Source organism: Mizuhopecten yessoensis, unplaced genomic scaffold (genome assembly GCF_002113885.1).
Source record: "Mizuhopecten yessoensis strain PY_sf001 unplaced genomic scaffold, ASM211388v2 scaffold897, whole genome shotgun sequence".
Classification (NCBI taxonomy): Eukaryota; Metazoa; Mollusca; class Bivalvia; order Pectinida; family Pectinidae; genus Mizuhopecten; species Mizuhopecten yessoensis.
This window is the reverse complement of record NW_018403776.1, coordinates 316,349-333,920: the sequence shown is the minus strand read 5'-3', so window position 1 is coordinate 333,920 and position 17,572 is coordinate 316,349. Positions and strand designations below refer to the sequence as shown.

The window sequence follows — 17,572 nt, the reverse complement described above, 5'->3', positions numbered from 1 at the left end:
GTTTGTTGTGATAATAGCTCTACAGAGCTAATGTTTCCATTACAACAATAAAAATTCTTGTATCTTGTATGTCATCAATAGTTATTTCAAGATAGATAACTCTGTTAAGCCAATATCTATATACATATCTAAAAAAACATCAATGAAAATGTTGTCTAGCGGGACACAATAATAATTGAAAGAGGTAAAAAGGGTGTTAATAAGAACATGCTAGATTTCACATTTGTACATTTTTAGCAATAATGTTGCTTCCGGTCAAAGTTTCCCGTATTTAGTAGATACCAATGTACGTAACATGTAGTGTTCACGCCGTTCGCTTATATACACTGCGTTCTCATTTGTTTACATGTAATGATCATGTCGGTGAGTGTTAGGCTACAGTGTACACAGGTGTAAGGTTCTATGAATGGTGATGCTTCTTCACGTTCATATTGGATGTCGACGGTTATTATCGCGGCTAAAACAAACAACACGAGCCCGATATTTTTCTGATTCAAAATTGAAAGTCGCTGTTAATGTTATCTCAAGTGGTGGATTTGGCACTCCAAAGTCGATCCTGGTGAATGTGACAAACACCAAAGAGGAGCGGCACCAGACGACACAGTATGACAGTGGTTACTTCTACACTCCCGCAGTTGGCAAAAGGTTGACAGCAAGCTACATTTTTCGGCTCGAAATATTTACCTAACGCCTAAGCTTAATAGTTAAATAATGGTTTTGATATTTTTGTAGAACTCGATAGCCTATTAACAGGTGGAAACTTCCTGAGTGATCTTATTTGAAAAAGTCACAGGAGAACGAAATTCTGTCAATAATTAAAGTACTATAATATCAACCAGAAAAAATTCTTTAAAAAAAGAACGAAAGAGATCTAACTTTTGGAAGCAATAACATTGAAAACAGTTTTGTATGTTACACATTCTTAACAGCTTTTCCATTTATTATTTTTATAGAACATGTCTATTCTCTAAAGGTAATATTGGGATCCTGTAATCGGACATTTACTCGGAGACGTATATACTACAGAGTGGCTTTGAATGTCTCTGATGGGCTGAATGTTATATTGTAAGATTTAGTGATATTGAGAAACATCGTTCATACTATATAACATGTATGTTTCATATGGGTCAAAGAAGTAATATAGACGGTAAAATCCCATATAACACTGGATCCTAATGGAGGTATGTCCGTAGGATACAAATTACTTAATAGTATATGGGGCAAAGAAGTAATTCCAACAGTGTGGACAAGTTTAGATTGTCAAATTTTGGAGCGATCCGCTCCTTTATCAAGACACAGTGAAACAGAACAGTTTAAACGTACAGTAACATACATCATATTACAAGAAGATACAACTGATATACAATAGTCCCCTCAGCTAAAGACAGCTGAAGGCAGCAATTAAGCTGAGAGCATCACGGACAAGGAACGGTGATGTAGATGGCCTATTCTTGCGCAAGATGCACTATCACATAAAGTGAGTCAACGAGAGATAAGCACCAGAAAGAAGGGACGAGATATAAAAAACGTGGAACATGTACATGTGGGAATCTGGCCCGGTAAATGTGAAAAATCTCAATTTCCTACGGAATGCCCTCATTAGTCGCCTCTCAATTCTGCAGTGGATTTAACAGTCACAGCAGGGGGTCCACACTTAGTCGCCTCTTTCGGTTTGCAGGAACAATGCATGTAATTATCAAATAAGTGAGTGCAGGAGGAATAAGTAGATGAAATGGCTAAGATACTGTATAAATCTGCAAAATTAATCTGACAACGGCTGTTGGTCACACACACTAACATGCAGTAGCAGACCAACTGTGCAGTAATGCACCATTAGGTCAAATGCCCCCTGGAAGGAAAACGAGCGGATGGCAACCGCCTATGGTTCGTTCATACCTTGAGGGTAGCAGGTTTGTAGATTGGTGATCCAAAACCGTTCTCTCGTACGTCGTCTCGTTTCATCCCATGTAGGGCAAAGATCTATGGCAACAACCTGCACGTGGAAAAGCGTGCACACACTTTCATGGTTGACTGAACACACCCACAGGACGATTTGGAAGGCTAATATATTCGCCCAAAACAGTACAGAAGGAAAATATAATATTCTTTCAAACATTTTGATTTCTTTTTCAAAATATAGGTGATCCTTAGCAAAATGTTAGTAGTATATATGTAAACAATTACTACACAAATAGAGTTTAAATGTTGTAATTTCCTTCTTTTACAGTTACCTTTTCAACTGTGGAGAAGGAACTAAAAGATCGTTCACCATGAATATGTAAGTAAACGATATGTAAAGCTGGGATAGATCAAGATATAACTAAAGCTTGTGTGAAGCAGAAAGCTATTACAGAATCAGATATTGATGGAGATAGAATTAAAAGAAACATAGGAACAATAATTGGCTCTTTTGTCAGAAGGACCAATGTGAGCTTTGATGCACTGTGGTATCCGTCGTCCTCCATCGGTCAACAATTTCATCAATGGATGGCTTCTGATGAACCACTGATTACAATTTCATCAGATTTAACTGGAAGCATCCTCAGGTGGGGATACAAAAATTGTACAAATGGAGGGGCTGACCTTCCCGAGGGCTGCGGGGGTTGTGGGGGTTTGGCCAAAATGCATATTTTGGCATACTGCGAAAAGGATCCCTGTCCCACTTCAATGTGTATTCCTTACAGTAACTACAGTAACCTCCCCTAACAGTTGGGCCAGGATAATTTTCCATGAAGAGGTAGCTCAATAATTAATTGGTTAGAGCAGTATTACAATCTTTGTCTAGGGTTCGAATCCTGGTCTAGCCCCACTAAAGTTTTGCTCTCAAAACACTTGTTGATCATAGTTTTCTTGCTTTCATCCTTATTATATTTTATGAAAGTCCCACAAGTCCTGCCAGAAAAGGATACCGTAATTTTGCCATATTGCTTGAAGCTACATCTTCTCTGGAGCTAGAAATCTGGATTTCAACTAGATTTGGTTGGAAACATCCTCAGATGATGGCGATTCATAATGAAATTTGTGAACAAACCCTGGGGAAGATCATTATTGCATATAAAGATATATAATTCTATGATACACAAGATATCCAGACTCTGTGCCCAGTAACTGCCTGTTCTGTCTTTGATATAAGGTACAATATGGACCCAGCCAGATTACAGTTTTAAATCAGTCAGTACCTCACAGGTACTGCCTTATAGGGTGTAAACACCATTTCATTCGTTATAGTGTGTTGTACTACTTTATAGAGTACTGTAAAAGTTTTGGCTCTTCAAACTGATCGGGGTGTGGAAAATTTCCGTTTTCAATTGTTCTGAAATCAAAATATATAATACCTGTCATATATATTGTATTAATTTTGTCTTTATATGTGTATAATGGTGTGTGGATTTTTCCTTTTCCATGCTAGTTGACGTGAGCATACCCTCACTGTAAATCGCCACTTTAACAGTTTACAAACATTCCTTTTATCATTCAGTTCAGATCAGATTGTTTCCATTGGTTTCTGTGTTGGTGGCTATAACATAAACCTTCACCATGTTTTTAAAACACATGTAAGCAATACAGTGACTTCTTGAAAGACTTCTCTTTTTGATTTCCCTTAAATTACCAACATATAAAAGCCTTAATTATCAAGTTGTTAATACCTCTTACAAGCAGTCCTATATCCTAGTGTGTGCAAAATTTTCCCAGAGTTCCTCTGTTTTATGATGTCCCTAAGGAGCTTTTAATGAATTGCATGAGGAAGAACCGAAGTAGCTTCTGACCAGAGTGTCACCGTACATTTTTGACTAGACATGGAATGGGGTCTTTCTGTGAAATTGATAAAGAAAAGAAAGAAAAAACAACGTTGAAGGGTCTCCTTTATCATTCAATGGTTTTGTATTTTCAAATATTTAAAAAATATCTTTTTTCTATATTTATTGAAGAAACAAATATTTAATGTTTTGTTCACATGTGTTATTGCTTGTTTCAGGTATAAGAGGAACACTGTTGAAGACATTTTTGTTACAGTCTCAAACTGGGAAAATTTAGGAGGGTTGAAAGGTATGTACTTATTAGGTCACCTAGTACTGACTTTTGGGATTCCAGATATTTGAGTCCTGGGTCCGTATTCACGAAACCATTCTCATGCTCAAGCATGTATTCTGTACTCAAACCAACTATTTTGTTACTTGCTTTGATCATGTCAAACAATCAAAAAGTCAAATGTTAACATTGAAAATAGTATTTGGCTTAAAGTCTGTTCAAAATGTTTCCAAATTATTGACAAAATCAGATTTATTTGTTAAGTTACAACAAGAACAAAAATTAGGCCTGAGCACAAAATCCTGCTTCAGCATGAGAACGGTTTCATGAATACGGGACCATGAAACCTTCTCATGCTCGAGCATGGATTTTGTGCTCAAACCAGCTTTCATGTAACTCACTTGAATCATGTAAAACAATAAAAAAATCAAATGTAAACATTGAAAACAGTATTCAACTATAAGTCTCATCATTTTTTTTTCCAAATCTTTGATCCCCCCCTTTAATTTATTTATAACTGAAATAAGTTAGGCTTGAGCATTAGAACTGTTTCATGAATACGAAGTCTGTGGGACTCACTAATTTTTTGAGGACCCACTATATATCTCTTAGTAATAGGAATCATCAAAATAAGAAATAAAAAAGGATGTTCGGGAATTAACTTTAAAAAATCTACAAAATAAGTGCATGGGAAGCAAAGTTGACATAAAGGCTCACTCTGTAAGCAACAGTTGAGTCTGTGCAGTAACTCTTGAAGGAATGCTTTGATTTTCATAAAACTTTCTATGCATACCTATAGTATAAATTACATGCTCAGACTGATTTTGAACCAAATCCGAAAAACAACATGGCTGACAACAGGGGGCGGGTGACACATCCATTTCATGGAATTCTTATGACATTTCAAGCTGTCCATTTCTGGACTGATTATACTTTGTGACTGGAAACATCACACAAAAAGCATGATTTTGGAAAAATTAAAGAATTTTTGCAATGATATTGGGAAAAACATCATAAGTTAGCTAGGGATAGGACCTGATAAAGGGCCCAAAGTCACCCTAAAAACCACTGATATTGTGTAAAAAATAACTGACACTAGCACCAAATTGTCTGAAAATAACAACAGTTTACACTGTTTACATAATTTCATCAAGATGTATCTTCACTAGCTTTATAAATCGTATTAATGAATTAAAGTATACAACATTCCTTCATTATTTTTCCTATTTATATGTAGGGCTATTTACTGAACGAACCAGGTATGAAGATACTTCTGAAATGTTTCGTAAAGATTTGAGATTATATGGACCAGAATCGATGGTAAGTCTTGTAGGTCTCAAGTGTAGGTTAAACTACGTGTTTAGCCCACCTGGTCTGTTTTTAATCTTAAAAAATAAATTTAGACAAACAGAGTATTCAAGATTTTATCGAGAATATTTGGAAATGATTTGCTGTAAGAGTCTGAAGTTTCTTCATTTTTAATGGTTTAGGATGAATTTGATTGTAGACAAATGAAAGCAATTCCTAAACAACTAAAACATATTATATATTCCTTCTTGTTGTGAAGAAAAGTACAATATGATATAATTCAACTTTACTGAGTTTTACACCATAAAGATTTTTTCTTGTAACATTTCAATATTTTCATAAATGTTGTTAAAAAAAGCTTCAGAAGGATTCTAATCCTGTCACTGTATTTATTAAACAGTGAGTAAGGAGATGATATATTGTGTAGGGTTGGGTATATATTGTTCTGCCTCTATGATACTCTGGTTTGTTATACAGTGAGTAAGGAGATGATATATTGTGTAGGGTTGGGTATATATTGTTCTGCCTCTATGATACTCTGGTTTGTTATACAGTGAGTAAGGAGATGATATATTGTGTAGGGTTGGGTATATATTGTTCTGCCTCTATGATACTCTGGTTTGTTATACAGTGAGTAAGGAGATGATATATTGTGTAGGGTTGGGTATATATTGTTCTGCCGCTATGATACTCTGGTTTGTTATACAGTGAGTAAGGAGATGATATATTGTGTAGGGTTGGGTATATATTGTTCTGCCGCTATGATACTCTGGTTTGTTATACAGTGAGTAAGGAGATGATATATTGTGTAGGGTTGGGTATATATTGTTCTGCCGCTATGATACTCTGGTTTGTTATACAGTGAGTAAGGAGATGATATATTGTGTAGGGTTGGGTATATATTGTTCTGCCGCTATGATACTCTGGTTTGTTATACAGTGAGTAAGGAGATGATATATTGTGTAGGGTTGGGTATATATTGTTCTGCCGCTATGATACTCTGGTTTGTTATACAGTGAGTAAGGAGATGATATATTGTGTAGGGTTGGGTATATATTGTTCTGCCGCTATGATACTCTGGTTTGTTATACAGTGAGTAAGGAGATGATATATTGTGTAGGGTTGGGTATATATTGTTCTGCCGCTATGATACTCTGGTTTGTTATACAGTGAGTAAGGAGATGATATATTGTGTAGGGTTGGGTATATATTGTTCTGCCGCTATGATACTCTGGTTTGTTATACAGTGAGTAAGGAGATGATATATTGTGTAGGGTTGGGTATATATTGTTCTGCCCCTATGATACTCTGGTTTGTTATACAGTGAGTAAGGAGATGATATATTGTGTAGGGTTGGGTATATATTGTTCTGCCTCTATGATACTCTGGTTTGTTATACAGTGAGTAAGGAGATGATATATTGTGTAGGGTGGGCGTATATATTGTTCTGCCTCTATGATACTCTGGTTTGTTATACAGTGAGTGAGGGGATGATATATTGTGTGGGGTGGGTATATATTGTTCTGCCTCTATGATACTCTCATTTGTTATACAGTGAGAAAGGAGATGATATATTGTGTAGGGTGGGCGTATATATTGTTCTGCCTCTATGATACTCTCTTTTGTTATACAGTGACTGAGGGGATGATACATTTTGCGGGGTTGGCGTATATTGTTCTGCCTCTATGGTGCTCTCGTTTGTTATACAGTGAGTGAGGGGATGATACATTTTGCAGGGTTGGCGTATATTGTTCTGCCTCTATGATACCCTTTTTTTTTTGACAGTTGGATCGCTTTTATGTTGGTTCAGCCCCAGTTTACAGTAAGTATACCACAAATACTAATTATATTATGTTTCCAAACTTGTATCTAATGTGGTCTTGAAATGTAGATTCAAATAAATTCCCAGGTAAGATCCTATTATATAGGAAAATGAAACAAAATATGTATTTCAATTTAAAATAAATCTTCTCAAGAATTAAAGTGTTATGGTCTATAATATTTGGAACTTAGGTATCTTTACAAGACTAATCAATTGATGAGGCTGACATCTATCACTTGATGAAACTGACATCTATAATTAATGAGGCTTACATGCATAATTGATGAGGCTGATATCTATAATTGATGAGACTGTAATACATAACCTGATGAGACTGACATCTATAATTGGCGAGACTGACATCTAAAATTGATCAGACTGACATCTATAATTGATGAGGCTGACATTTATAATTGATGAGGCTGATATCTTTAATCGGTGAGACTGACATCTATAATTGGTGAGGCTGACATCAATAATTGATGAGGCTGATACCTATTGATAAGACTGACATCCATAACCTGATGAGACTGACCTCTATAATTGATGAGGCTGATATCTTTAATCGGTGAGACTGACATCTATAATTGGTGAGGCTGACATCAATAATTGATGAGGCTGATACCTATTGATAAGACTGACATCCATAACCTGATGAGACTGTTATCTATAATTGATGAGACTAACATCTATAATTGATGAGGCTGATATCTATAATTGATGAGACTGTAATACATAACCTGATGAGAATGATACCCTTTTTTTTTTGGGCTGACATCTATAATTGATGAGGCTGACATCTATGATACCTATAATTGATAAGACTGACATCCATAACCTGATGAGACTGACATCTATAATTGGTGAGGCTGATATCTGTAATTGATGAGGCTGACATCTATAATTGGTGAGACTGATATCTGTAATTGATGAGACTGACATCTATAATTGATTAAACTGATATCCATAATTGATGAGACGACATCTATAACTTGATGAGACTGACATCTATAACTTGATGAGACTGACATCCATAACCTGATGAGACTGACATCTATAATTGATGAGACTGACATCTATAATTGATTAAACTGATATCCATAATTGATGAGACTGACATCTATAATTGATTAAACTGATATCCATAATTGATGAGACTGACATCTATAACTTGATGAGACTGACATGTATAACTTGATGAGACTGACACCTATAATTGATGAGACTGACATCCATAACTTGATGAGACTGACACCTATAATTGGTGATACTGATATCTATAATTGATGAGACTGTGATCTATAATTGATGAGACTGACATCTATAATTGGCGAGACTGACATCTATAATTGATGAGACTGATATCTATAAATGATGAGACTGACATTCATAACCTGATGAGACTGACATCTATAATTGGTGAGACTGACATCTATAATTGATTAGGCTTATATCCATAATTGATGAGACTGAAATCTATAACTTGATGAGACTGACATGTATAACTTGATGAGACTGATACCTATAATTGATGAGACTGACATCCATAACTTGATGAGACTGACACCTATAATTGATGAGACTGACATCCATAGCTTGATGAGACTGACACCTATAATTGATGAGAATGACATCTATAATTGATTAGGCTGATATCTATAGCTTCATAAGGCTAACATCTATAACTTCAATAGGCTTACATTTTCACCTTAATGAGGCTTACTTGATATAGCTTTTATCTTTAACTGGATGAGGCTGACATCTTTACCATGAGGAGGTTGACATCTTTACCATGAGGAGGTTGACATCTTTACCTTGAGGAGGTTGATATATTTACCTTGAGGAGTTTTTACATTCTTTAACTTGATGCAGCTTATATCTTTTACTTGATGAGGTTGTCATATATAACCTGATGCAGCTTATATCTTTTACTTGATGAGGTTGACATTCTATAACTTGATGCAGCTGATAGCTTTTACTTGATGAGGCTGACATCTTTACCTCAGAGTTTTTACATCCTATAACTTGATGCAGCTGATATTTATAACTTGAGGAGGCTGACATCTTTACCTTGAGGAGGTTGGCATATATAACTTGATACAGCTTATATCTTTTACTTGATGAGGCTGACATCTTTACCTTGAGGAGGTTGACATAACTTGATACAGCTTATATCTTTTACTTTATGAGGTTGACATCTTTACCTTGAGGAGGTTGACATATATAACTTGATACATCTTATATCTTTTACTTGATGAGGTTGTCTTATATAACCTGATGCAGCTTATATCTTTTACTTGATGAGTCTGACATCTTTACCTTGAGGAGGTTGACATATATAACTTGATTCAGCTTATATCTTTTACTTGATGAGGTTGTCTTATATAACCTGATGCAGCTTATATCTTTTACTTGATGAGGTTGACATTATATAACTTGATGCAGCTGATAGCTTTTACTTGATGAGGATGACATCTTTACCTCAGAGTTTTTACATCCTATAACTTGATGGAGCTGATATTTATAACTTGAGGAGGCTGACATCGTTACCTTGAGGAGGTTGGCATATATAGCTTGATACAGCTTATATCTTTTACTTGACGAGGTTGACATCTTTACTTTGAGGAGGTTGACATTTATAACTTGATTCAGCTTATATCTTTTACTTGATGAGGCTGACGTCTTTACCTTGAGGAGGTTGACATTTATAACTTGATTCAGCTTATATCTTTTACTTGATGAGGCTGACATCTTTACCTTGAGGTTGACATATATAACTTGATACCGCTTATATCTTTTACTTGATGAGGCTGACATCTTTACCTTGAGGTTGACATATATAACTTGATACAGCTTATATCTTTTACTTTATGAGGTTGACATCTTTACCTTGAGGAGGTTGGCATATATAGCTTGATACAGCTTATATCTTTTACTTTATGAGGTTGACATCTTTACCTTGAGGAGGTTGACATATATAACTTGATACCGCTTATATCTTTTACTTGATGAGGCTGACATCTTTACCTTGATGAGGTTGACATTTATAACTTGATACAGCTTATATCTTTTACTTGATGAGGTTATCTTTACTTTGAGGAGGTTGTCATTTATAACTTGATACAGCTTATATCTTTTACTTGATGAGGCTGACATCTTTACTTTGAGGAGGTTGACATTTATAACTTGATTCAGCTTATATCTTTTACTTGACGAGGTTGAAATCTTTACTTTGAGGAGGTTGACATTTATAACTTGATTCAGCTTATATCTTTTACTTGATGAGGTTATCTTACTTTGAGGAGGTTGACATTTATAACTTGACACAGCTTATATCTTTTACTTGATGAGGCTGACACCTTTACCTTGAGGAGGTTGACATTTATAACTTGATACAGCTTATATCTTTTACTTGATGAGGCTGGGACAATTTGTATCTTATTGCAATATAACTTGTAGCTGTAAGTTAAGTGTGAAAATAACAAAAAGTATTGTTTGGCACAATGGGAAAAAATACTTTGTTTACAATGTAAAACTTGGTGCTGTATACCGGGAAATTTTCACTGCAGTTTAATTTTAGCCTTTTTGACACTTTGTAATGAGGGGGAATTTATCTTTACAGTAAATTTAGTAAACAACATAATATGCATAATAATTTAATGTGAAGGTTGAAATTAGAACTTTGCAAATTAGAATTTAAGTGGCTAAGGGTTAAAGTTTGACTGCAAAAATTTCCCAGTTTACAGTATTTCTTGGTAAAAATGTAATATCATATTGTAATGAAGAAAAGCTGTTCATTGGTTTCTTCATGAAAAATTATTTATATTTCACTTGTGGTTTACTACTGTAAATAAATATTTACCGACCCATGATATTGATTATTGTCGTTCACCAAGATACCAACAAGATCTTTATATATGTTTGAATGTTCAATTCCAACATTTTATTGATTGACCATGTTGAGTTAAAGTTGTGAAAACTAAAGACCAGTGAATGTATTAGTTATACAGTATTTTCGTATTACATTGATTTTTGAACAGGTTTGGTAAATGCAACAAGGGATATGTTCCATGAAGATGAATATGTGCAGATAAAATACATTCCATTTTTCCCTGAACTGTCTGTCGAAGATTTGAAATATTATCCTGCCCATGTCGCAGAGCAAACACAAAGTAGGTATGCTTAACTATTTGACGTAGTTGTCTCTATGACTGTCTACCGCTGTAGTGAACATTGGCCATTTATGACGACCAGTTATATTAAGAGGATGCTTATTAGTTTTGAAGTCTGTATGAATCCAGAACATAAAATAAAACTGCAATGTTTGATAAAGAAGACGAATACTCCTGAAACTCTGATTCAAAGTCTACAGTCGTTGTGTTCTCATTACTTTGGACTTTGTTGCAATATTGTTTTTAAGATGTAACAGACACAATGTGACTTATTTATAGACTGGAAGATTGAAGGAGTGCAACCAGCGCTGAAGCAGAAATTGTCATCTATAGTGTACATACTAAAGGTCAGTTCTATCTATTGCCTGCCTGTCTAGGATTCCAGCTGTTTGTCTGTCAGTCTCTCTCAAATCTAGTGGACAAACTTTCTTAAAAACTAAAAGAACAAAACTTACACATAGTTGACCCATATGTAATTTTGAGTCTGGTAAAGTAGAGCGGTCAAAAGTCAAGGTGGAAGGAGATTTTAAAATAACAATGCTTGTGGAAATGAATTACCACTCTTGCACAGCATACAAGCTCTATATGAATATCTGGTCTGACTGATTGGGAGGATAAAAGGTCACATAGCCTCCTTTTTTATATGATTTTTTACTACTTTTATTGTAATGTTATGACAATTCAAAATAACAGGTTATAATTGTTCATGAACATATTTTATTACAATGTGTCTAGTTATTAATAATTAAATGTTGACTGTTTTTGAGGACCTTAATGGGCAGTCTTTAACTGTTACAAAGTCTTGACTGTTGTTTGAGAAGATCGCTTGGCAGTCTTAAACCACTAGATGTTTACCGTTATCTGAGTAGCTTGCTTGACAGTATTTGGCTGTTTCTATGTGTTGATAATTGTTTGAGAAGTTTACTTGGCAGTCATTGTTGATAATTGTTTGAGAAGTTTACTTGGCAGTCATTGTTGATAATTGTTTGAGAAATTTACTTGGCATCTTTAGATTGGTACTTTATGTTGACTGAGAAGCTCGCTTAGACTGTTACTTAATATTGATTGTTGTCTTAAAAACTTTAAAATATGGATAATAATTCTTAAATCATTATCAGCGGGCATGACATTTTCATCACATTCATTTTACTGAAACATCTCCAATTACTGTTGATTGTAACTTTTACAGGTTTTAGAAGAAGAAAGTAACAGTCTGCCAACTATTATGAGTAAGTACATTTCTGCAAGAATATGTTTTGTGAGGAAGTTGACCAGTGTCAACTCTAACTTGCATCATTGTTGGTTCATTTTCCATTTATGTGTCCCTGTGAGTTTCTTCTGGTGAATAGTATCATGTGACCTTCAGTCTTTGCAGTACACAAAATGCAAATATTACAAAAAGTGCACACTAGGGGAAAATTCAATCTGATTAAAATCATCTGTTACAAGGCTCCGCCTGATTTTAATCAGATTGGGGGAAAATTATAATATCAAGAAAGGGGTGTGTAAATGTTGTAAATCCAAGAACCCCCATCGCCCTTCCCCCTACTCATCTTCTGATAGACTACATGAACTGGTACCATTTTTGTCTGAAACATAACTGGGGCAAGATAATTGATTTCGTATAACCCCAGGGGCCAGAGGGATGTGTCTTAAAGTGGGCCAAATAAAGGACAAAATTAGACAATTATAATCAAAACCCTACTCTCTATAAACAACTATCGATAGTTACCCTATTTGGTGGTACAATAACTATGGCAAGGCAATCATATGCTGTATATATAAAGTATATGCATCCCTGATGATCATGACGACGATGAATTTGAATCAATGACGATAATGAAAACAATGATAAGATGATGATGACAATGATTTTGAATTGTGAATATGTAGTGATGTTTGGAGGATGGTGTAATGATAAATGATGATGACAATGATTTTGAATTGTGAATATGTAGTGATGATTAGAGGATGGTGTAATGATAAATGATGATGTATTAGTAATAGTGTTATGATGATGAAGGCAATCCGACTCCATCTGAACAACTGCACAGGTTTAAACATATTTGGTTTGAAATTTTACCAGGACACGCTGATCATATTTTGTATAAATGAAGAAGTGATGCCTTGTGGTGCCCCAGTAGAAGAATTTTGGATGTAAAGTCGTAGTTCTTAATAATGGTTAAGATTCCAAACATATAACTTCATACAAACATAATGAGCATAAAGAGATTGCTACACCTAAACTAACAGGTTTTGTCCCAGGGTCTTGTCCTGTGCCAGGAACTTAGTCCCTGAGCCACAACATGGAAACAGTTCAGATCTCCATGCCCTAACCCTAGGATTTACTCTCTTGGTCGTAAGATGGAAACAGGTGAAAACTCACCATATGACCATGTGTACAATTGAAAAGACAGAAACCATCTTGCTACTTGCATTGATCTCTTGGTGTGGCCTTGCCTCTTGGTACTTACTTCCTAGGTCAACACATGGGAATGTTAAAAATTGGTCCCAGGATCTGACTTCATCCCTTGGGATTTGTGTAGTATGATGTACCATAAATGACTTCGTTTGTAGGATGAGGTAACAAAGGGATTTGCAAAATGAAGTTACCAAAGATACACTACATTCACTACTCTATGTTACAATACATTTGTACATGTATGGGATTTGCTTAGTTTGCACATAATCCAGGTATGAATACATTTGCATATTTTATAATTTATATATATTTGGTTCCATCACCAAAATATGTTTTTGCTGTTCTAGTACTGGAGTGTCCAGATAAAAGATACCTAAAAAGTCTGTTGGAATCTGAAGATCTACAGAAACACCTAAATGAACCTGGAGCATATATATTCCACCTTTCCCCTGTCAGTGTAGTGGAAGATCCTAGCTACAAAACATTAATCAACAGGTAAAGAATTTTGAAATGGTTCTGTTTTTTAGATTCCCCGGTCCGAAGTACCAAGGTGAGCTAATGTTGTGCCGTTCCATCCATCATCCATCTGTCAACAATTTTCTTCAAACAACTTTTTATATGCCCGTCAAATTTTGACGGGAGTATTATGGTACGGGGTTGGCCGGCTGGCGTAATCTTTTGTTTGTCCAGCAATCTCCTCCTACATTTTTCAACCGATCTCTTTGAAACTTGGTATACGTTATAATCATGATATGAAGTTGTGTCTCCCTTATAAGGATTTTGATTCAACAATTTTTTCCAAAAGTTATTTTATTATTTTGAAACTTAGGCTAAATAATCATGATATGTTGTTGTGTTTCCTTGAAAAGAATTTTGATTCAACAATTTTTGCAAAAGTAATTGCCCTTTGTTTATTTCAGTATTTGTTTTTTGTCCGGCAATCTCCTCCTACATTTTTCAACAAATTTCTTTAAAACTTGGTATACATTATAATCATGATATGAAGTTGTGTCACCCTTAAAAGATTTTGATTCAACGATTTTTGCAAAAGTTATTGCCCTTTGTTCATTTCAGTAACAATAACACTATATGGCATTGGACAGGCATATATTGTTCTGCCCCGCGGTACTCTTGTTAACTGTTGATGGAATTTTACAAATCTTGACTTGAAGCATACCTAGATGGTAGGGATTCAAAATTGAGGGCTAAAGGGCAGGACCAAAAGGGACAATTTGGCCATATTGATTTATGCAACTTCTTCTCTGGAACTAAAAGATATATATCAACCATATTTTCTCAGGTTGCTGTCATTCAAAATGTACAAATAGAGAGAAGCTGATTCAAAGTTGTACAAATAGAGAGGAGCTGAGGGGCTGGGCCAAGAAAGACAATTGAGCCATATTGCTTTAAGTAACTTTTTTTCTGGAACTAAGAGTTGGGATTTGAAATTGCACCAGTTGAATGGCTAAACCCAAGGGCTGATGAGTAGGGCTCAAAAGAGATTTTACTTGAGAAATGATTAAGATCCCCACTGTATAACCATATATGCAATTGCAAGGCATAAATGATAAAGAGACAAACACAATGATGACATTAGTTAGACTTAACCCTGTGGGTTGTCCACACCCTTAGAGATATAGTTTCTGGGTTACAACTTTAGAAACAGTTGAGATACACACCCCATAACAAAATATAAAATTTCCAAGCATGAAGATTTTGATATTCTACTAAGAGTTGCCTGGACTGGCCCTGTCCTTGGGATCTTACTTTCCCTATTAATTTTATGAGAAAACATGATATTAACAGAGTAGGTGTACCTGAAAACTACTACTTACTGTAATCGTATATAAATTTCAGGAGAGTCGACAGTGGAATAAATACAGTTTAACTAATTGGTGCACATAGAAGTATTAAATCTTCTGTACTTTTGATTTATATTTTGGCTAACATAATGGGATTTTTCACTGAGTGTTCAAAGCCCGGCTAGCTTAACAATATGCAAGCCTTGAGAAAATCAGTCTGAGACATCAGCTGATTCTACTGCCCAAAATAATCATCTGTTACCTACCATGGGGGGAATTATAAGCTGGGGGAAACAATGTTTAAATCCACAGTAAACTGTCATTTTCACGAAAAACAGCAAACTATGCAGGCCAGGAATTTTAACTACTTGAAACCCCATTTACTCCAATACCCCCTATTCCTCAAAGAGTTTGCTTTGTCCGACTGTGTTCTTATATATATTCTTCATAAATAAACCTCAAATTACTTGTACTGCCATCGCTTAAATACCCGTGTTCCTTGACCTCTGATTTATCCCCGACCACTCAAAACCTTATTATTTAACCTATCCATTCGTCTAACAGGTAGACACCTGCGTGTATAGCCGCGTGCCATTGACATGCCTTGAGGCACAGACTGCAATCCCCATACATGTATTTATTGTTCAGCTATTTGTTTTCATCTTTATTAACCTTCTATTGTATATTCTGCGATATTTGCGGTACTCGTACTGTCTGTCGTCCTACCTGATCAAACCATGACAATGTTGAAAGAACCTCAGATTCGTCGAAAACCATGTATTTGAACTATTTATTGGGACCGAAGAACCAAATGATTTTCCATAGATGATAGTGTTAACGTTTACCACTCTCCTGGTTAAATGGGGTTATCCACACTGGTTTACCTGCCCTCATTTTGAAGAATAGCATCTCGCACAACTGTGAAAAAATATTTAAAAATTCTGCCTGTTTGAATTATTTTTATAACGGGGCCGCCATCTTGTGTGTGTGGCACCAAAAATCGACCAAAATTTACAACAAATTACACACTTAATGAACTCACCCAGGCAAAAGCAGACTTGAATTTTTATTAATTTTTTTTATACATACCGGGTATATTACATCTATATATATTGCTCAACCCACACATACAACTTTTGAAACTTCTGCCACCTAAATATCCAACCAGCAGGCCCGAGGCATTCACCATCCTATTAAATCTTCTGCCCAAAAGGGAAAAACCCATAATCTATTTTTGATTTGGTTCCGTGGTCCCTATTGATCTGGGCCCACGAGTTTGAGTTAGCAGGGTGTTACTGTATTTTGTAAAAGGGAACTCATGTCAAATGAAACCGTGATAGTGTCAGCATCTTCAAGTCCCAAGTAAGGGTAATCAATTTTAGAAAGTATAAAAGAACCAGGGTCATCTCTTACAGTGACAGTGGTAAATTACATAGTTGGTGTTGATAGCTTCTCTTAAGGATATAAGTGGTGATACAATAACTCTGCAATTTTTCCACTCCCCACCATTAGATTTGGTGCTTATCAACATGGCGTAGTGATCTGAGCTGACAAGACAGGACTTTTTTTTAAATAATTTGACTATTTAACTTGTGTGCTGCACACTTGTGAGAGATATCAAAATATTAGCCACATTCGTGAAATATATTTGGAATTAACAATTACTAAAGACACTGTTAGATATCCTACTAGTACGTGTACCATACCCTGACATACACCTAACATAGTTATTTGGGTAGAGATCCTTATGTATAATGTACTTGCCCCATGGTCTAGCTATAACATTATATATACTGAACTTATTAGACAGCTTTAAAGACTTCAAAACAGTATGTAATGATAATAATAATAATTTGAGGTTCTTATATACAGCTTTATCACAACCTAGTTTGTAGGTCATCTCAAAGCGGTTCACAAATTATTTATTTATCATCCGTGGATAGTATATTATAGGTATGTAAACACCACTCTACCACAATAAATATGTGAGGTGTGTGTGTCAGGGGTGGTAATACAT

At 35.3% G+C, this 17,572-nt stretch overlaps 1 protein-coding gene across 1 annotated transcript in view; it reads left to right on the top strand.

Annotated features, from left to right (window-relative positions):
- Positions 1–364: 364 nt before the first annotated feature.
- The window catches only part of LOC110453878 (zinc phosphodiesterase ELAC protein 2-like), a 41,844-nt gene continuing 24,636 nt past the window's right edge, over positions 365–17,572 (top strand). The window contains exons 1-9 of the mRNA XM_021503073.1: positions 365–645; positions 2,228–2,278; positions 3,977–4,047; positions 5,267–5,349; positions 7,123–7,159; positions 11,200–11,331; positions 11,611–11,678; positions 12,521–12,560; positions 14,101–14,248. Of these exons, the coding sequence (XP_021358748.1) occupies positions 407–645; positions 2,228–2,278; positions 3,977–4,047; positions 5,267–5,349; positions 7,123–7,159; positions 11,200–11,331; positions 11,611–11,678; positions 12,521–12,560; positions 14,101–14,248 (869 nt within the window). The 5' untranslated portion in view covers positions 365–406. The remainder of the gene's footprint in view (positions 646–2,227; positions 2,279–3,976; positions 4,048–5,266; positions 5,350–7,122; positions 7,160–11,199; positions 11,332–11,610; positions 11,679–12,520; positions 12,561–14,100; positions 14,249–17,572) is intronic.